General features: G+C 36.6%; 1 protein-coding gene across 1 annotated transcript in view; it reads left to right on the forward strand.

Annotated features, from left to right (window-relative positions):
• The window catches only part of LOC128664462 (follistatin-related protein 4-like), a 1075469-nt gene that overhangs the window by 978353 nt on the left and 80134 nt on the right, over nucleotides 1-16982 (forward strand). The window contains exons 8-9 of the mRNA XM_053719289.1: nucleotides 8757-8918; nucleotides 9351-9485. Of these exons, the coding sequence (XP_053575264.1) occupies nucleotides 8757-8918; nucleotides 9351-9485 (297 nt within the window). The remainder of the gene's footprint in view (nucleotides 1-8756; nucleotides 8919-9350; nucleotides 9486-16982) is intronic.

Genomic DNA, 16982 nt, shown 5'->3' on the forward strand with positions numbered 1-16982 from the left:
CAACCAGGTGCAGTGGGATTGTCAATAAGGAGGTTGAATTGCCAAGAATGAAGGCAGGGATGTATAAGGAGAGGAAATAAAGTAGACAGGCTGCAAAAAGATCAATAAATTGAGTTGAAGAACCAGGGAGGCAACTACATAACACCTAAACACCTAAAGGGAGGGTGAGGGAATAAGCAAATCATATGGATTTCAAAGGAAGAAAATTTGAGGGAAGAGATGGGCTGTATTTGCTGAAAGGTGCAATGAGAGGATAGGAAAATATCTACACCACCTACTTGTCTGTTTCCAGATCTAGGGATGTGGAAGAAGTGGAGACCCCCATGTAACAAGTGCAGCAGAGGAAGCTGTGTCTGAAGGAAAGAGCAGGTTTCTGTGACAACCAGAAGGTTGAGAGAATGGTTGAGGAAGAGATCATAGAAAGAAAGGAGTTTGTTGCAAACAGAGCGAGAGTTCCAGAGTGCACAAGTGAGGGGGGGTGTTTTTAATTTTAATTTTATCGGTCTATATTCGAACAGCAGCTCAGTAGCTGTACATCAGTCTGATCCCACCTAACATGGTCAGTCAAACCCTGAAATACCAGGCAATCCATAACAGGCCACATTTTGAGGATATCTGAACTGGAGCACACGTAAAATAATCAGCTGATTAGTAAACATAGTTTACTCTAGTGCTCTAGTCAGTTTTTAAACTTATATGTCAGTTTCTATAATGAGATTTTAACAGTTTTCATACAGTAAATCATAAAACCAATAATTTACCAGGTTTAAGGTTTAAAATATTGCCAAAAGTCCCAAATCTCACTGTAACTTCAGATTTTTTTTTTTAAAAACCATGCAAACGATTGGTCACTAACAAGAAGACTGTATATCAAATCTAACAATTGCAAGCTATAATCTACAAAATGTGGATATGAAATAAAAGGAAAAAATTTAAGAAAGCAATGGCTAAATGCCATTTCTAGATGATGCTCTCATAATTTCTGTTTTCTCACATTTCCTAAACATCTAACTGAATACATTTTCTAATTGATTGGAATAGCACAAAAAATACAATAGGGTATTACAGATGTTTTTGCAATGGATTTATGCTTGAAATCCTTGCAATTGCAAGAATTTGTGTGTTATATAGGAAAAATAAAAAAAAAGCTTTAAGTGATGGTAAACTCTCCCCTTATAAAAACAGATCTGGAATGTTAGTGATATTTTATAGGAGTTTAATCCATCAGTTGTAATGAAGATGCACTATAACTTACTTTTAAATGAAGATATGAAATTCAAATTCACCGCTCTCCGCCCTCCACTTCAAAAGTAAATTGTAGCTAGAGCACTGATAAGACAACAATTCAAACCATTAGCTCACAGAAAATTGACTTTTGAAGTTTACCATCACTTTAATATTGCATGACATCACTCTATAGAGTTGCGGGTACCCATTCACTTTTTCTGACTACAAATAACTAGAGCTCTTGTACCTTCTTTTATATATGCTCTGAGGCGGCAGACAGAAATCAACCCGATTGGATATGATCGGGTTTATTGGACACCCCCTGCTAGTGGCTAATTGGCCGTGAATCTGCAGGGGCGGCATTGCACCAGCAGTTCACAAGAACTGCTGGTGCAATGATAAATGCCGACAGCCTATGCTACATTGTATCATGTCTGCTCACACATTAGTAAATTGACCCCTATTACACTTTCTTTATGGTTGTATTACTGTCCACTCCTGGTTATGTAGGTGAATTTTTCTTCTCTTGGGTCTAAGAAGAATGCAGTAACAAAACATGAGCATAAATATACTCATGTATAAAAGTACACTTTAGAAAAAAAAAACTCAGATGTAATTGCCCTTTTATAGGTGACACTTACTTTGTTTACTTAAAGGTAGTGTCTTATTGCCCATTGATTTCTATGGTGTTTGTGAGCTCTAATCTCACAAATTTAAAAGCATGTCTGTGGCATCATATGCCATGCGAATGATAAAATAGACTGCTTGTTAATTTAAAAATCTGTCAGATAGACAATTGGGGCTGGGGTGAAAGTTGAGCGGAGATGAGTGAAATTGAGCCTTGGTGAGTATGACTCAATCACTGCAAAATCAGTTGCTTTTTTTAGCTGCATTTGACTGCTTAATGACTTTAGAAATTGAAAATGATTTTACACAAATTTGAACTTAAAAGCTTGGAGCCCTATAATAGCAGATTGTTGTGAATCTTCTTTTGTGAGTACCACTACAATATTTTATTGGTCCTGTATTAAGAGAGAAGTAATAGAGAAGTAATATTTATATTGTATTAGAACTGACCAACATAAATTCATAATTGTTTTACACCTCAGAAACTCTTCCACCTAACATTTTACATTTTGCGTTTTTGTTCTATACCTTTTCCTCAGGAGGTTTAATCTACAACCACTCTTCTCTCTCTGTTGCCAGTGTTTTTAACATGGACGTAATAAGTTACTATTACTTGTGTAGCCCTTTGCATCCTGTATTGTTGTCTTCATGCAGCTATCAATTGAGTGTGGTCCATATACACCGTATTAAGTACAGGATTTCTCTTACAATAATGGGTATATTTTTTAAATGTCATTTGTCACATAGCTAAGTATCACATTTTAGAACAAGTATGTAACATCTACAAGAATTTTTTACCTCTCTTTTGAAAAAAGGATTTTCCACTTCCAATTAGGGGAATGTTTTCTACACATTTTTAAGTGTTATTTGTTGCATTATTTTTTTAATTTTTTTTGAGGACCAGTTCAGATGAAATTAACTATTGTGTACATTTCCTAGAGAACAGTATTGAGTTAATTTACTCTATTTATTATTAAAAGTCAGCAAAAAAACAGGCAGGACTGCAAGGCACTTACGTGAAATCAATCTAGTGCTTTATTTAGGAAACATTAAAATCCATCATAGACGAACCTGACAGCTCCAAGACAAAGTGTCTTACGCGTTTCGGCTTATGGGATAGCCTTACTCATAGACATTTATTAGGCAGGTTAACAAGGTTCACTGCCATTAACTTTGTCCACTCAGCCTAGCGGCGAACGGCAGCAATACACTGCCAACATTTAACATTGCACAAGCCACTGCTTGTGCGATGCTGCCCCCTGTTCACGCAAGGCCTGTTAATCATACCAATCAAATCTGATTGAGATGATTGAAATCCACCACACTTTAGGTAGTGGAGAGGTTAAGTAGCAGCTGCTATTACAGCTTGATAAGTGAATCCCAATGACTTGTGCTTATAAACATAACAAATAATAGAGGGATTTATTTCAGAAGAGAAAAAAGTGATCATTCAAAGTGTGCTTGCATACAAATGGTACACCCAGCTATACCTACTTTACTGCACAAGCTGGCATCTTCTTGGTTTCTCCTAAATGAAAATTTTTCATGATAAAGCCAGTTTAACCAAAAGACTATGCAATCAAATGTCAGCAGAAGAAAAATGATAAATATGTAAACATATAAATTGAAGTACCATAATAATATATTTACATTTATTTTTTTTATATTTTATTTTTTTGAGGTCAGCAAAACATTCTTACAGAAAAAAAATGTTCATTGAATGCAAACACAAAGAAACTTCAAAAGGTACATAAAAGTGTCATTGCAGTCGTGACATCCAGCATATACAATAATAAAGCATAGTTTAAGACCTGTATTCATATAAAACATTACATATATGTTACCTCATTTTACTTATAATTAGAATATGAAAATGTCATAAACACAATTGGCACCTCTGTAACCTAAACTTATAGCATTGAGATAACAAGCTATGAATTTAAGACATGCTAAAGGTTTTATGATAAAGGAAATACAAGAAAAGCTAAAAAAAAAAAACGTGCTAAGAGAAAATAAATAATTTAGAATTAGTTAATTTAACTCCTATGAAGAAGAAGGTCATGCATGGACCTACACAGAAAAATAAGTTTAAAACGAAGGAGGCCTTGGAGCAGTTCTCGGAGACACATGACCATTTGAGTTAAGTGAGAACTCTGAAACTGAGATACCTGCATAATGATCAAAATGTAAATGTTTAATACAAAGCTAACGCCAATACAAATCAGCAATTTATCTTCTGGTTATTTATCACCTGTGTAGATTTCAGCTATAAAGTTAGAAAAAGAAATGTCCCCAATATTCTATAAAGTAGAATTAGAATAAAATAGTGCTATTTGTCCTCCTATGAAACAGGGAGTCATGTTTGAGCCCATGTCAAACAAGGAAATTAAGGGTAGTGGCATAGGTCTAAGGGTCCCTTTTGGACCCATGAATACACTAAGTTATCACATTCAGTAATAACAGATATGAGCATTGATAGTAGATGGGGCAAATTCTACATCTAGTAGTAAATAAGAGCTTTAGTACAAAATCAAATAATGAATATGAGACTTAGTGAAACTAAAGAAATAAGCTGGAAATATAAACTACAAGAACAAATATTTGAGCAAATAGATAAGAGGGCTTCAATATATATGTAAACGTTTTAAAACATAACTAAATAATCTGTCTGTTTACCAAGCATCAAAATCTGTGAGTTTCAGACTGATAGTCATCATTATTATCTATCATCCTCCACAATTCCCTCAAGAGATGTGTGATTTAACCAATACCAGGCCATGATAGAAAGCAGTGAGAAAGGTAGCTTTATACAACAGAATTTCAGTTCATTTTGCAAGCCAAGATTGTATTGCAGGCTCTCAAAATGATAGGCAGGAGATGACCATTTCTGTTGATGCCATGATAAAAAAAGCCAAGTACTAGATGTGGTCCTCAAAGGTCTTCCCCTCCAGTAGACAGGATAATGTAAATCCTGGGGACTGTTGGTCATCCGACAGCTCCAGCAGGGCAGGGCGTAGATACTTCACTTTAGGAGCCTCAGTTGTTGTAGATAGTGCAATCATCCTGTCCTGTTCCATAGTGATCCCGCTGCCCAGAGAAAGACATGGGGGCCTATCTATCAAGCTCCAAATGGAGCTTGATGCCCCGTGTTTCTGGCGAGCCTGTAGGCTCACCAGAAACAGCAGTTATGAAGCAGCGGTCACAAAGACAATGCCAGGGGGCAGCGTTGCAACAGCAGCTCTTGTGAGCTGCTGGTGCAATGTTAAATACGGAGAGCGTATTGCTCTCCGACATTTAGCGAGGTCTTGCGGACCTGATCCGCACTGTCGGATCAGGTCCGCAAGACCTTTGATAAATAGAGGCCATGGAGCCAATGCTACCCCATCCTGCGACAGGTCTCTGGATCTTCACTGCACAACATTAGTTTTAGGGTAGATGTGAAAGGAAACTATCTGGTCTGCAGTAGATTTGGTGAAAGAGCTATTGCTGGTAGAGTAGATGTCATAGATATTTTAACCAGTGTCTCTGGAAGGAATGTTGCCCTCATGTCATTCATGCTTCCGATAGGTCGTTAGCAAACTGTTAAGTTCACCAACCATGCAATTATATTTCTCCTCCATATCGATCTCTTCACTGAAGCGTGTGGAACTTGACATGATGAATGAGTGAGAAGGCAGCTTTTACTCTTTCTAGCTGCTTACCTCGATTAGCGAGGGGGGGTGTTTAAGGCCTTCCACATATGGCCGCAGCGGTATTCCATGGCCCAGATTGATAGGGCTGGCAAAATTTAGAAAAAACAGTAGCAATCTAAACAGGAGAGAGTCCTTAATGAGGGTCTTCATAAAAAAATGCTTAGATGAATAAAAATGAGCCTGATCCACAACGGATGGTCAGATTCTTAAGCACAGCATTCAATTTTGCTGCTGGCCATGCCCCCCAAATGTATTTGTTTTTTAATATTGTCAACATGTATGTTTATATATTTCTAAATTATGGATTATGTAGAATTTTAAAATAAGTATATTTATACAAAATTATCTATAATTTATGCTAATACCTTAGTACTCTGTAAAAACATAATGACATTTACCAATCCTATCTAACTTGCAGCAAACTATGAAGACAATGTTTGTTTTTATTATGTTTTATATACATTTTAAAATTTGTATAATTTTTTAAATTTATAAAGAGTTTGTGCTTCAATACAATGGCAAAGTCAATGATGAAACAATTCTACACAAACTATACCAAGCAGAACTCTGCATTATAGAAACATATAAATTGTAAATATATACAGAGCACACAGAAGTCAGAATGTAGCACCTTCACCACCATATCGTTATTGATTTTTGTTTTAAAAAAAAAAGGACATTCAGCAATAAAAACAACATGACTCAAAATCAATGGACCTCTTTGAAAATGTGATATAATTAGTAATTCTGCCAAACTCAACAAGGAGTGTTTCATTAGGGAGTTGTGTTTGAAAATTAACTGAAATTTTGACTGTTTTCCAATAAATCTGAATCCTTCATTTGCATTTCATTCATTTTGGAAGATATATTGTAAACAATTAAGCTTTTCAGTGCTATGAATGCGCAATTATTCAACATTGTATAATTTTGTTTTGCTTCGCTTGGTTCAACAATCTCAATAAAATAACCCCATAGTTTTAGACAGAGAATGTGTGAAACTTGTTTTTAATTTTTTTTTAGACACTTTAAATTAGTTTCTCTGTGAATTAAAATACAGTTTAAACTCTAAAAAATAAATTACTTAAATGATTATATTGTGTATTTTGATTTATTTATTTTTATTCAGATTGTTATCAAATTTGTAAATCACATAAAACATCCTAATTTCTGATTGATTAGACCTGCACTGGTAAATATAAATATAATGGAGCAATTATAAAAATGTACCCTACTGGACAAGTTTATTAATCAAAATGATATTTTAGCAGAGAATTGTTAAAGAAAAAATGTGCTCTTTTTTGCACAATTCTTGTATTTAATGTTAATGTGTTGGTAACAAATTTAAAGGCCCAAATGGTGCCTGCATGTTGGGGACAGCTCCAAAAAAAAGGTCCCTTTTGACTGTAAATTCTGAACCTACTCATAGTAATGTAATAAAGTTTAGTGTAGGTGTTGCTGTTTAACAGATATTCTGGATTACATAAAGACATTATACAAATAAAAGTGTACATTAAAAGCAATTTAAAATATCATCCGTTGATATCTCCCCATGGCAAGTTCTTACTAAGCAAAAAGCTTTCCAGCTGACAAAAGAGAATTTCTATTCTTGAAATATATTATTTAAACTTTTCATAATCATTTTATTTTAAAATATATGCCCTTGCCTGTTTGCTCACATTATAAATACTCTTAACCGCTTGCGCCAATCGGACGTAAACTGCATCATGCGGTACATAGCCAATCTTACCACATAATGTAGATATATGTCCAACCTTCAGGAAGCTCCAGCTCTTCCTGGGCTACAGGCCTCTGCTTTCATATGGTAACAGAGCATGATCGGTGCGCCATTACAAAATAAAGGCAGATTGCACGATCGTTACAGACATTGACGCAATCTCTGTCACTGTCTGTAACGATCTCTGTTCGTGCCAGTGAGAGGTTTGAGAGGGAAGCAGGTGGAGGGCACATCAGCAGAGGGGGGAGGGGGTTAGTGAGAGGGACAGGACCCTACGCTACAGAAAATATTGTGGATGGAAGAGGGAGGGAAGAGATGCTGTACTACAGAAAAAATGGGGTATCAGGGTGGGATGGACCCTACAGTAGTGATTACAGGGAGGGGGGCATGTGGGAGAACTGCTACACTACAGAAATCACCTTATTACCCTAACCAACTAAGTAATTAACCCCTTCACAGCCGGGAATTTCAGAAGTGTGGTGCACAGTTGTAATTATCCGCTTTCTAATTACCAAAAACTAATTGCAAAGCCATGCATGCCTGCAATTTCTGAACAAAAGGGACCCCCCAGAGAACCTTTTACAACCATTTGTTTTATGACTGCAGTAGTTGTGTGTAAATGATTTCCGTGAGAATCCCAAAATTTCTGAAAAAGTATTTAATATGATTGGTGGTGAAACAATGGCATACATTTACCAAAATTGGGGTTTTGAAAGGTAAATAAAAAAACAAGGCCTATTTCTGTTTAAATAGAGTGCTAGCTAGCATAAATGCTAAAATGCTTAGGTATTTTGTGCATGTTTTCTTTGAAATTCCTGGTTGTTAATGGGTTAAAAGGGATATGAGATTTAAGGCGACAGTAAATTAAAAATTAAACTTTCACAATTCAGATAGAGCATGTCATTTAAAACAAATTTCCAATTTACTTCTATTATAAAATTGGCTTTGTTCCTTTGTTGAAGAGTAAATCTACTAAGGCTGATAGAAGCTTAGGAGCATGCATCCTCAGCTCAGCTCGGATTACTTTTTAACAAAGCATACAAAGTGAACTAAGAAAAATCAATAATAAAAGTAATTTGGAAAGTTGTTTAAAATGTCATGCTCTGTCCAATCTATTCAAATTTAATTTTGACTTCACTGCCCCTTTAAAATGTTTTTCTTTTCCATTTAGGAGTTGTTGCTGTCTACCAGTAAAATGTCTCTCCATTATTTCTCTGTTTTATTATATTACAATAGATTATGAATTTAATATAAATGCATTAATTAATTCATAAGTAATTAGTGGTTCCATTGTTCATATTTCACTTTCTAATTGTTTTAATAATAAGCTGTATTTAAAATATAGTGTCCAGACATACTGACATTTTAGTAAGGTGTAAAATGTCTGTTCTCCTCTAAATGTCATAAAATCAACTTAATCCATGCTTTGCTCAGGGGTAATTAGTAAATTTGTTTTTTTTTCTTGTTTTTCATAGTGCCTCCAGTAATAAGAGTATATCCTGAGACACAGGCTCAAGAACCAGGAGTTTCTGCAAGTCTAAAATGTCATGCTGAGGGTATTCCTAATCCAAAAATCACATGGCTTAAAAATGGTCTTGATATAATACCAAGGTTATCCACACAAATAGCAATCATAGGTAAGTGGATATATAATTTATCAATGTTATTCTATAAGTAGAGGGTATCAGCTATGTTACACCAAAAAGTCAGGTGGGGAAGTAACACAGTGTTAAATTATGCAGGGATAACCTTTTTGTTTGACTTCATTCAACTCTCTATCAATATCTTTTTGAGTTTCATCTCTTATTCAAAAAGATTAAAAACTTTTTTTTTTGTTATGCAAGTTATATTTTTTACAATGCATGCATAAATCTGATGTACCTAATACAATTAAACTGTACTGTATTGTGATTTAAAAAAAAAATGTTTAATTGAGCTTTGAACTTTATTGGTTCCTAGACCTAAAATCACAGTTTACATGTATTTATTTTTCATTTTAAATGAGAACTTAATTATAGGTGGGTAATGTTTACATCTGAAACAACATGCTAAACATGTTTTTATTACAGCCAATGGAAGTGAACTTCATATTTCTAGTGTTCGTTATGAAGATACCGGGGCCTACACATGCATTGCTAGGAATGAAGTTGGTGTTGATGAAGATATTTCCTCCTTATTTATTGAAGATTCTGCAAAGAAAACATGTAAGTAGATTTTTTATACATAAATCTTAATATTATACTAATATATAATAATTTTATACAGTTGTTTAGGCAAGCTTGTTACACAATTTTATGAGCAAATGGCAGCAAAATTCTCTATTTTAGGTGTATACTTATGGGGGAGGGAATATTCCTACAATCAGCCTAGCTAGGAAGAATCAAAGATCTTCTAGCATGGACTTGCCTATGTTTCTATGTGAGAAGATTTGTGTTTATTTGTTACATATAGTTTAGATGATATGTTTCTCTATGTTTGCCATTATAGCAGGTCTGACTTAGCTTACTTGCACATCTGTGCTGGGAAGGTAGCAAAATTAGATTATTATTATTTATTTGTGTGTGACTAGATTCTGTAGTGTTGGGTACAACTGATATATGATAAAAGAATACAGGTAACTAAAACAAACTAAACAAATAAATCAAAGCAGAAGAAGAAGAAGATCCGTGTTGTGAAGGACTTATGGTCTACAGGCTGGGAAGACCTAAGGTGTGAGGTAGCTTGTGGATTGTAGTTGTAGCAGTGATAAAAGTCAGTTCAAGATTTATATTTGTTGTTAGGTAAAGAGGGCTTTTCACAAGAGAGGTGGTAAGCCTCTCTAAATAGGGCAGTTTTCAAAGAACACTTCAAGCTATACAAGATTATACCACTTGCATATGAGCACAATGACCATGATAGTAGCAGTCCCTGCATGATCAATTAACAGCATAGAGCTTTTTTAAAAAAAAAGTTTTGGCTGCATTAAGATAATTTTTTAAAATAAATATCCATTCATTTGTAATAATATTATGGCTAAATATTATTCTTTGCGCAATGTCATGAAAAACATGCACCCTTTGCATTACACTTGTAATCTAGCCCATAATTGGGTGTGAGTTTGTTGAGAGCTTTGTATGCATGTGAGAAGCTAGTGTAGGGACTGGAAGAGTTGGACAGCCAATGTGGATCATTGCTTTAGATGGATAGGACTTTCTATTCATGATAGCTTTAGGGGAAGATGCAGGAGTTGAGAAGTCCACTTAAGAATATGTTGCAGTAGTCAGTTGAGACAAAATTAGTGAATTATGAGATAGTGAAACAAGAAGATCAATTTTTGAGGGTTGACAGTAGTCTGAAGACTTCCAGGAAGAAATTGCATGGAAAAATTTGGTGAGTTGTGTAAACAGAAAGAAATAACATAAAAAGAAAGATGGATTTAGGTGTCAGCATATATGTGACACTGGAACCCAAAAGAAGTTTTCCAAGGGAAGATGTATAAATTGCCTAAGTCAATATGGGTACTGCAAGGCACTGGGTCCCTTGATTTTCTCACAGGATCAGATATGCTGTTGACAGAGGCTCTAAATTAGCAGTTGGATATACGGGGAGCAAACCAAGAGGAGGATTTGTCTAATGTTCTTCACATGTTCTATTTATTCACAAATACATAGTTCTACATATATCTGGTGGTATTTTGGTAAAATATATATCTATACACACACACAAACACACATGTATATATATATATATATATATATATATATATAAAGGAGATATGAGTTGAGGACAGAGGTCCCCAATTCACCCTATGGCGCAATTATACAGATGTAATACCGCCCTGAAATTACTGCAGGACCCCTATATACTTCGCACTAGCTGAGGGTACCTAGCACATCCATTAGGGGAGACAGCGATGAAGAACTGCTGATTTTTTCCATTGTTTATATATATATATATATATATGTGTAATCACATATATATACATTTATTCTGACTTCAATTCATCTGGAACTGTGACACTTACTTGTTATTTGATTTTATTTATTTTAACCTCCCACCCATTTTTTCTTTTGTATTCTGTGCTATTGATTTTCTTTTTTAACTGCAGTGCTTAGAGTTACATTGTTGGGGGAATACTCCTCTCCTTTCAGGCACCTTTTAATGATATATTATTTTATATTGTATTGATGTATATATACTAGCTGATTTCTTGCGCCATCTCATATTCTTTGTTGTATGTATATATATATATATATATGCATTTATTAAAATAGACAGTAGGTGGAGCTGTCCACTTGTGTTGCAGCAAAGCCAAGCAAGCTGAAATTAATCAGTTTAACCAGACCTGAGCTATTGAGCAGATTTCAAAGGAAAAAGATCTCCCTGTCTATAAATCAGTCCAGATTGGAATGCATAGAAAGAACTGTTTGCAGAAAAATGCAAGTGAAGTCTGTGTTGTGTGATTATTTTATTCGGTTTATAATGCTGTTTAGGAAATGTTTTTATTCATTTAACTTAGTTTAATTATTTATTCTGTGTTGTGTGATTATTTTATTAGGTTTATAATGCTGTTAAGCATTAAAAGTCTTCATTTCAAAGCTTTAAAAATAATGTATTAGTTGTTACTTTTGACAATTTTGAGAGGGGCCTGGAACCTATCTCCCTCGCTTCCCATTGACTTACATTATAAACTGGATTTCAATTTACAACGGTTTCGATTTACAACCATTCCTTCTGGAACCTAACCCCGGCGTAAACTGAGGGCTACCTGTACATGTATGCCTATATATGTGTACATCCGTATTTATGATTTTTTTAGATGTGTATATTTGTCTGTAAATACATATATGCACATATGAATACATATGTATACATATATAAACATACAGTATATATATATATATATATATACATACATATACATCTTTAGCCATGTACAGTATGGGTTTATAAATAAAAAGAGAGAATTGCTCAACCTGGGAACGAACAATAGCATAATAGCTTGTTCTGTGGCTAGTTACCACCCAAGAAGCAGCCTCTTTTTGCTCAACATGTTCTTTTCACAGAGAAGAACTTTCCTGAAGCATATCAGTTTTATCCTGACTTAACAGTACAGTCCAGCCCCGAAATACCAGGCAATCCGTCTCTGAACGAGAGAAACAGCAAAACCCCAGATGTACGTTTTGGCCTATTGTGGGCCTCGTCAGTGAGGTGCAGCCATATCCCTCTAGGCAAACTGAGCAACGGGTCCATGTCTGAATTCCTGCATCACACTTATGGAGACTTCCCTAAGTGTCATAACTTGTATAAATAAAAAGAGAGAAGCACTCAACCTGGGAACGAACAATAGCATAATAGCTTGTTCTATGGCTAGTTACCACCCAAGAAGCAGCCTCTTTTTGCTCAACATGTGCCTTTCACAGAGAACTTTCCTGAAGCATATCAGTCTGATCCTGACTTAACAGTACAGTCAAGCCCCGAAATACCAGGCAATCCCTCTCTGAACGAGAAAAACAGCAAAACCCCAGACGTACGTTTCGGCCTATTGTGGGCCTCCTCAGTGAGGTGCAGCCATATCCCTCTAGGCACACTGAGCAACGGGTCCACGTCTGAATTCCTGCATCACACTTATGGAGACTTCCCTAAGTGTCATAACTTGCATAAATAAAAAGAGAGAAGCGCTCAACCTGGGATCGAACAATAGCATAATAGCTTGTTCTATGGCTAGTTACCACCCAAGAAGCAGCCTCTTTTTGCTCAACATGTGCCTTTCACAGAGAAGAAATTTCCTGAAGCATATCAGTCTGATCCTGACTTAACAGTACAGTCCAGCCCCAAAATACCAGGCAACCCCTCTCTGAAAGAGAGAAACAGCAAACCCCGGAAGTATGTTTCGGCCTATTATGGGCCTCGTCTGGGGTTGTTGTTTCTCTTGTTCAGAGAAGAATTGCCTGGTATTTTGGCACTGGACTGTCATTGGGCAGGGTCAGACTGATATGCTACATGATATTTTTTCTCTGTTAAAAGGCATAGTGTGCTAAAAGAGTGTGCACCCTGAGTTGCAATGGAAATGAACATGGAAGTTATTCTAGCTTTTGTTCTCAGGAGTGCTGTTCTCTCTCTTCTGATATGTATGCAAATTACTCTTGGGTCTCCCTAAGAGTAATGGGGAAACCAGACGTAGACTCCTTGCACACATGCCCTTAGAGAGATACAACTGCACCTCACTGACAAGGCCCACAGAAGGCTTAAACGATTGTCTGGGGTTGTTGTTTTTCTTGTTCAGAGAAGAATTGCCTGGTATTTCTGTGCTGGACTGTCATTGGGCAGCGTCAGACTGATATGCTACAGGATATTTTTTCTCTGTGAAAAAAAGCATAGGGTGCTAAAAGAGCGTGCACCCTGAGTTGCAATGGAAGTGAACAGGCATGGAAGTTATTCTAGCTTTTGTTCTATCTCAGGAGTGCTGTTCTCTCTCTTCTGATATTTATGCAAATTAATCTTGGGTTTCCCTAAAAGTAATGGGGGAAACCAGATGTGGACTCCTTGCACACATGCCCTTAGAGAGATACAACTGCACCTCACTGACGAGGCCCACAGAAGGCCAAAACGATCATCTGGGGTTGTTGTTTCTCTTGTTCAGAGAAGAATTGCCTGGTATTTAGGTGCTGGACTGTCATTGGGCAGGGTCAGACTCATATGCTACAGGATATTTTTTTCTCTGTGAAAAGGCATGGAGGCCTAGTTATCAACGTGTCAACTTTCCTGCCTTCGCCGGCCCAATACGCCCGCCTAAGCTCGCCTACCTTCGCCGCCGCGGACCTGAAAAAAATTTGCCTAAGTTATCAATAAAGCTGTCAAAAAGCCGTGCACCAAGTACGGGGCGATGAGCAGCGGATTGTGATAGTTATCACTCATCCGATCTCGCTGCTCTTCGACTTTTTCACAGCTTTATTGCTAGCCTGTCACTAAGCACCCACACTAACTACACTGTTCTACCCCCTATACCAGCGCCCCCGGAGCCTCCCGCAACTCAATAAAGTTAGTAACCCCTAAACCGCTGATCCTAGACCCCGCCGCAACTCTTATAAATGTATTAAAACCTAAACCGCCACTCCCGGACACCGCCGCAACCTACATTATACCTAGTAACCCCTATCCTGCCCCCCCTATACCGCCGCCCCCTATAATAAAGTTATTAACCCCTATCCTGCTGATCCCGCACCTCGCCGCAACTAAATAAATAGTTTAACCCCTAAACCGCCACTCCCGGACCCCGCCGCAACCTATATTAAACTTATTAACCCCTAATCTGCCCCCCCACACCGTCACCACCTATAATACATTTATTAACCCCTATCCTGCCCCCCCTACACTGCCGCCACTGTAATAAATTTATTAACCCCTAAACCTAAGTCTAACACTAACCCTAACACCCCCCTAACTTAAATATTAATTAAATAAATCTAAATAATATTTCTATTATTAACTAAATTAATCCTATTTAAAACTGAATACTTACCTTTAAAATAAACCCTAATATAGCTACAATATAAATAATAATTATATTGTAGCTATCTTAGGATTTATTTTTATTTTACAGGTAACTTTCAATTTATTTTAACTAGGTACAATAGCTATTAAATAGTTATTAACTATTTAATAGCTACCTAGCTAAAATAAAGAGAAATTTACCTGTAAAATAAAAACTAACCTAAGTTACAATTACACCTAACACTACACTATACTTTAATAAATTATTCCTATTTAAAACTAAATACTTACCTGTAAAATAAACCCTAAGATAGCTACAATGTAATTAATAATTACATTGTAGCTATTTTAGGATTTATATTTATTTTACAGGTAGCTTTGTATTTATTTTAGCTATTTAGAATAGTTATTAAATAGTTATTAACTATTTAATAACTACCTAGCTAAAAGAAATACAAATTTACCTGTAAAATAAATCCTAACCTAAGTTACAATTAAACCTAACACTACACTATCATTACATTAAATAAATAAATTAAATACAAATAACTACAATTAAATACAATTAAATAAACTAACTAAAGTACAAAAAATAAAAAAGCTAAGTTACAAAAAATAAAAAAATAAGTTACAAACATTTAAAAAATATTACAACAATTTTAAGCTAATTACACCTAATCTAAGCCCCCTAATAAAATAACAAAGCCCCCCAAAATAAAAAAATTCCCTACCCTATTCTACATTAAAAAAGTTCAAAGCTCTTTTACCTTACCAGCCCTTAAAAGGGCCTTTTGTGGGGCATGCCCCAAAGAAAACTGCTCTTTTGCCTGTAAAAGAAAAATACAACCCCCAACATTAAAACCCATCACCCACATACCCCTAATCTAACCCAAATCCCCTTAAAAAAAACTAACACAACCCCCCTGAAGATCATCCTACCTTGAGTCGTCTTCACTCAGCCGAGCCACCGATGGAACCGAAGAGGAGATCCAGAGCGGCAGAAGTGATCCTCCAAGGGGCGCTGAAGAAGTCTTCCATCCGATGAAGTGATCCTCCAGGCGGCGCTGAAGAAGTCTTCCATCCGGGCGATGTCATCTTCCAAGCGGCGCTGAAGAAGTCTTCCATCCGGGCGATGTCATCTTCCAAGCGGGGTCTTCAATCTTCTTTCTTCAGGATCCATCTTCATCCCGCCGACACGGAACATCCTTCTTTCCCGACGGACTACCAACGAATGAAGGCTCCTTTAAGGGACGTCATCCAAGACGGATTCTATCAGCCAATTGGAATTAAAGTAGGAAAAATCTGATTGGCTGATTGAATCAGCCAATCAGAATGAAGTTCAATCCGATTGGCTGATCCAATCAGCCAATCAGATTGAGCTTGCATTCTATTGGCTGATCGGAACAGCCAATAGAATGCGAGCTCAATCTGATTGGCTGATTGGATCAGCCAATCGGATTGAACTTCAATCTGATTGGCTGATTCAATCAGCCAATCAGATTTTTCCTACCTTAATTCCGATTGGCTGATAGAATCCTATCAGCCAATTGGAATTGAAGGGACGCCATCTTGGATGACGTCTCTTAAAGGAGCCTTCATTCGTCGGTAGTTCGTTGGGAAAGAAGGATGTTCCGCGTCGGCGGGATGAAGATGGATCCTGAAGAAAGAAGATTGAAGACCCCCCTTGGAAGATGACATCGCCCGGATGGAAGACTTCTTCAGCGCCGCTTGGAAGATGACATCGCCCGGATAGAAGACTTCTTCAGCGCCACCTAGAGGATCACTTCATCGGATGGAAAACTTCTTCAGCGCCCCTTGGAGGATCACTTCTGCGCTCCGGATCTCCTCTTCGGTTCCATCGGTGGCTCGGCTGAGTGAAGACGACTCAAGGTAGGATGATCTTCAGGGGGGTAGTGTTAGGTTTTTTTAAGGGGGGTTTGGGTTAGATTAGGGGTATGTGGGTGGTGGGTTTTAATGTTGGGGGGGTTGTATTTTTCTTTTACAGGCAAAAGAGCAGTTTTCTTTGGGGCATGCCCCACAAAAAAACCCTTTTAAGGGCTGGTAAGGTAAAAGAGCTTTGAACTTTTTTAATGTAGAATAGGGTAGGGAATTTTTTTATTTTGGGGGGCTTTGTTATTTTATTAGGGGTCTTAGATTAGGTGTAATTAGCTTAAAATTGTTGTAATATTTTTTTAAATGTTTTTTAACTTATTTTTTTATTTTTTGTA

The sequence above is a fragment of the Bombina bombina genome, chromosome 6 (genome assembly GCF_027579735.1).
Source record: "Bombina bombina isolate aBomBom1 chromosome 6, aBomBom1.pri, whole genome shotgun sequence".
Lineage (NCBI taxonomy): Eukaryota > Metazoa > Chordata > Amphibia > Anura > Bombinatoridae > Bombina > Bombina bombina.